Source organism: Helobdella robusta (assembly GCF_000326865.2).
Source record: "Helobdella robusta unplaced genomic scaffold HELROscaffold_15, whole genome shotgun sequence".
Taxonomy (NCBI): domain Eukaryota; kingdom Metazoa; phylum Annelida; class Clitellata; order Rhynchobdellida; family Glossiphoniidae; genus Helobdella; species Helobdella robusta.
The window spans coordinates 1,573,697-1,578,942 of record NW_008703839.1 but is presented as its reverse complement, the minus strand read 5'-3'; the positions used below and the strand labels follow the sequence as shown (position 1 = coordinate 1,578,942).

General features: G+C 34.8%; 1 protein-coding gene across 1 annotated transcript in view; it reads right to left on the bottom strand.

Annotated features, from left to right (window-relative positions):
* The window catches only part of HELRODRAFT_74964 (hypothetical protein), a gene marked incomplete at both ends in the record, with an annotated part of 12,586 nt that extends 7,428 nt beyond the window's left edge, over nt 1–5,158 (bottom strand). Inside the window, 6 exons of the mRNA XM_009015130.1 lie at nt 2,509–2,695; nt 2,798–2,832; nt 3,010–3,111; nt 3,619–3,717; nt 4,691–4,788; nt 5,084–5,158. Of these exons, the coding sequence (XP_009013378.1) occupies nt 2,509–2,695; nt 2,798–2,832; nt 3,010–3,111; nt 3,619–3,717; nt 4,691–4,788; nt 5,084–5,158 (596 nt within the window). The remainder of the gene's footprint in view (nt 1–2,508; nt 2,696–2,797; nt 2,833–3,009; nt 3,112–3,618; nt 3,718–4,690; nt 4,789–5,083) is intronic.
* Between the last annotated feature and the right edge of the window lie 88 nt (nt 5,159–5,246).

The window sequence follows — 5,246 nt, the reverse complement described above, 5'->3', positions numbered from 1 at the left end:
TATGGTGAGGATGATGTGTGGGGTAAAAGTGAAGGATAGGAGGAGTAGTACAGAGCTGATATCAATGATGGGACTGAATGAGGACATTGTGACATTGATAAGGAGATCGAGATTGCGGTGGTATGGACATGTGTTGAGAAGGAATGAAAGGGTCGGGATTAGGCGAGCGTTGGAGTTCGAGGTTGAAGGAGTGGTAGGAAGGGGTCGTCCGCGATTGGGATGGAGAGAGCAGGTGGAGAAGGACAGGGTGAAAGCAGGGTTGCGTGATACTGAGGCGAGTGACAGATGTGGATAGCGTCGAGGGGTATTTCGGTTTCATCATAGGTAGCCAAACGGCAACCCCCGATATCGGGAAAAATGCCGTCTAAACGTGTGTTGTTGTTGTTGTTTAAACGCAGCAAGCATTTCAATTGACCTGACATTAGTTAATAATTTGACATTCGAAAGCACCTTCAAACAGCCCATTGCCGTATTCACCGCATTCAAGGTGATAAACAGCTTCATACTGAGAACATTTTAATTCATTGTTGGGCACTTGTATCACTGTAAAATTTTTATTGTGACAAATAATTTCGATTTAGTTTCACTTTTCAAGATTCATGTTTTATTTTCTATACACCCACAATGCAAAATTTATACATAATTTTTAAAATTTCATCTCAAGACTATATTTTAAAACAAACGTAACTTAAGCATTTTGCGCAACTTCCTCTAAAATGCACTAGTAAAAATTGGAACTTTCCAGAATCTGTTCATAAACTAGCATAGATTCCACAATTTGATGTTCTCAACGTCTCCTCATAATAACACAAAATAATAATTAAATAATAATAATTAAATAATAATAATTAAAACAATAATTCAGTGGATATTATATTTAAAGCAATAGCACTAAATTTATTAGCACACTCGAGGGAAGACTCGTCCAAATCATTAGTAATATAAATTATGGAAACAATTTATAAAATACATTTGCTCAACTTTAAATCAATCAATCTTCGTTTTGAGTCCAGAGACCCGGTTTCCCGAGGTAGGACGTTGTTTTCTTTGCCATCAACTTTTTGCGCCAAATTAGACGATCAGTTCTATCCATTTAATTTAAATTTAGAGCTTTCATGTCTTGCTCGATTGTTTGCGACAAGGACTTCTTTGGACGGCCTTTGGGACGTGTGCCAGGTACCTCAACATCTGCAAGATAAGTTATGGCACTGTTTCCACTTCGTTTGACATGACCAAACCACCGCAGACGGTGTTGCCGGCATTCGTCCTTTATATCATCTAAACCAGCACGACGCAGGATTTCGGTAGATTTGTTGTGGTCCTTCAGACTAATTCGTTGCATCCATCGAAGCATTTTCATCTCGGTTCGTTGAAGTTGCTGTTCCAGTTTGGTTGTCATTGGCCATGTTTCTGCACCATATAACAACACCGGACGTATCATAGATTTATAAAGTCTTGATCGTAGTTGTAGTGGGATGTCACGCCGCATCAATATAGAGGCAAGGAGATGCCATTTATTTCAGGCTGCACGTATGCGTGCTCGAACGCTCGAACGGCAGCTTCAGCTGTTCCAGTACAATCCAGAACATCTCCTAGATATTGAAACGATGTGACTTTCTCTACCTTAATGGCTTCAAAAACAGTGCTATTTCGAATTTGTTGTTGTGGATTGATGCAAGCAGAGCAAACAAAAGTGGACAATTTAGATAAAGTGCCAATTATTTTTGAACAAACGTTTGTGACACCACTGGTTACACTGCTGACACTTGATCGAATTGTTACCTACACCAGCTTTACAAACTGAACAGGGCCATCGTCCAGTAGCTGTGGATTGGATGTGTTCACCAGTGTTCATTGCTCTGGTTTTGCTGATGTTGACTTTGAATCCATGATAAGCGTGTCTGGTGTTCCAATCTTCAAACATCTGTGCTGCTTTCTGCTCAGACGTGGCTGTTAAAACGATATCATCAGCATATACTAGATTCCAAATGTCACCAGAGCGTATCGGTTTTGTGATTTCTTCCATCACAGTTATAAATAACAGTGAACTGAGAATCGAGCCTTGGTGAACTCCAACGCCGATGTCAAATGCATCTGTGTTTCCAACCGTTGTGCTGACAAGAGTCTTAGTATTCGTATCCATTTCCATCACAAGTCGAACAAGATATTCTGGAATGAGTTGTCGACGTAAACTCCACCTGATTGCTTCACGGGGAACTCGATCAAATGCTTTTTCAAGGTCTACAAAAATGTGTGATAGATGTGAATGCTTTGCGAGGTACTTCTCTTGCAGTTGCCGAAGGATGTGAATTGCATCAATTGTTGATTTCCCCGCTAGAAAACCAAATTGATAATTTCCGATTGTGATGCACGACGTTAATCTTCTCTCAATGAACAAAAAATAAACATAAAAATACGGAATAGGCTAATCAATGAATTAAATAGCGATTATAAATTTATCATCAGACGTCGTTTCAAACAAACAATAAAGATTGCCAAAAAACTGACTTAAACTCTGCATGAATTGACTGCAATGTGATCAACCGAACATCTTGCCAGTGGTCAGGAGAGGTAAGGCGAAAATTTGATTTAACCAGAGCAAAAAACATTCCACGATTCATCTCGGGCATGCCTTGCTCTTCATGTTGTGCTGGTCCGGAATTGCGTTGCGGTATTGATAATGTTGTTGGCATGGCTGGTGATGTTTGTAATGATGACACAGGTGGTACTGTTGGTGTTTCTTTCAAAGATAAATTATTTTCAAACTTGTTGCAAATCATTTGATGTTTCGTTGGACTGCTAACAAATTTCAACTGAAATCTCGTGGGTAGTCTTGCAAAAAAATTAATTTGAATGATACGTATTTTATATTTTTTAAAATGTCGTACTTGCTAATTTAGAAACAATGAAACACGAGGAATAAATGCTCTAAAAAATAAACTCAGCATGATATAATCATTACAGCGTTGATAAGACGTTGATACAAATCATTGCAGGGACAAAACTAACAACACACTGTTTGCAATGATGTCCAAACCCTCCTTCATCGGAAATCTTTTCAAATACTCTGACCAAAAGTTAGTCAGCCACGGATCCAATGTTCCATTATAACTGTTCCAAGTAATTTAATGAATCACTCTACCTTTTGTTTGGAGTTGATGCATACACACATTTGTTTAAAAAACAATATGAAAGAGCATTGAAAAATGTTAGACTATTTATATTATCCTCTATCTACATTAGTGTTGTCAAAAGTACATGAAGGGAAATGGCTTTTTACATTCTATATATTTAAATGATAAATGCATATGTGAATAAATGTTTTTCATTCAAAACAAAGTATAAACTTAGCAAAGTTAAGCTAGGCAACATTCTATTGTCTTTTTTATCAATAATTTACTTTGAAAATCTTCAACTTGAACTCAAATCAAACAAATAACTTTGATTACAGACGCGAATTAAATTATTTATACAAACTGAGAACCTTAATCTGACTATAAAGAAATTAACTTTGAAGAATGACGTGCAGATCAAAATTTAATTTAACATACAAATTTTTGAAAAGTTCTTCAAAAATTAACATTTTACAATAAAACATTGAAAAAAAGAAAGAAAAACCCGTGAGGGTGCTGGTCGTCCCCCAAGCAACAACCCATGAATGCAGTAGCCCCAAGCTGCTTCAGTCTCCTGTACAGCTTCTTGCCCACCATGTTGTATCTTCAAAATCATTTTGTGGAATTTTTTATATATAAATTATGGCAAATTTCTAATAAAAGCGTAAATGGCGGTATAATATATCAAATGGAGTTATATATAAATATGCATGCAATAAAACTTCAAAAATATCGGTTTGTAGCCAGCCTAGAGTAAAGTAATTAGATGTACAGTACATGTATGCATAATAAAGAATGGAGGTAAAGACAGAAATGGGACCAACAGACCAGGTCAACATAAAAGCATGATTTCATCAACATTGTGTTTACATTGGTCATTATAGTTCAATTCAAAAAATAGGCTGATGAAGATGAAAATTATAGAAAGTTTCAGACAACTTGGCCTTAATAGTGGTGCACAAGTGGCTGCCTCCATGATTGATATCTGAAGCTCAAGGTCCGCAAATTCTTTCCATCTACTATTTTTCACTTTGATGAATAGATTGGGAAGAAAAACAGAAAAATATGTCGTGCCGCATTTAATGAGATGAAAAATTTAATATTTTAATCACCTCTCCGGAATATGTATTCCATTGAAAGTTGTTGATTCACATACATTCGTAAAATTTTTCATGTCTAAAAAATATGGCACACTAAAACCAAATAATCTTACAAATTTCCTATTTATTGATGCAATAATTAAAATAAATACTTAAATAAAAACATAAAGAACTGATACAAAAAAAGCTCAATTCAAACAAGTTTTAAAATTCCGTAAATAAAAATGAGTAATGAAAATTCTGTCAGATGTATTAAAAAAGGTTGAAATAAATTACTTTCAAAACATCTAAAAAAAAGTAAAAGATGCAAAAGAGGAAGACAAAAAATAAAAGCTTGAATATGGAAGAAAACAAAGGCATGCCTGAGTTCTATTTAAACAACTAAAGTTAGTAAACATTAGCTAAGCAATCTTAATAACCTTAATTAATTAATTAATCAATCAAGTAATTCACTAATTAATTATTATAATGATTCACTTTTGGTACGAAGAATCTCCTAAAGCAATTACAACATAGAGAACATTAACTAAACAATCAGCTGGCAACACTTTCCTCCAAATGAATTTCCAAAAGTTCTGCAATATTATTTTTGAAAATATAAAAATTATTAAAAAGTGTGAAAGTATAAACATACAATAAAATTTTAAAAGTCCTGGCAAAACATCAACAAACAATCACACAACATCCGCATCAACATACAATCACACAACATCCGCATCAACAAACAGTCACACAACATCCGCATCAACAAACAATCACACAACATCCACATTAACAAACAATCACACAACATCTAAGTAAAGTCCGTTACATTTAAAACACATATGCATCCCATAATCTGAAAAACATTGAAATCTACATACAATAAACCTTCATATTTTTTGGTGGTTCACCTTGACCAGTTGTTGAGACAACAAACACCACAAACTGCTCAGTGATTAAATCCGACTAATAAAATATCAAATTTGATTTATTTAAAAATATTTTAAAAGTTGAAAAAATGTTATGTTTTACACACTTGCATTATTATGAA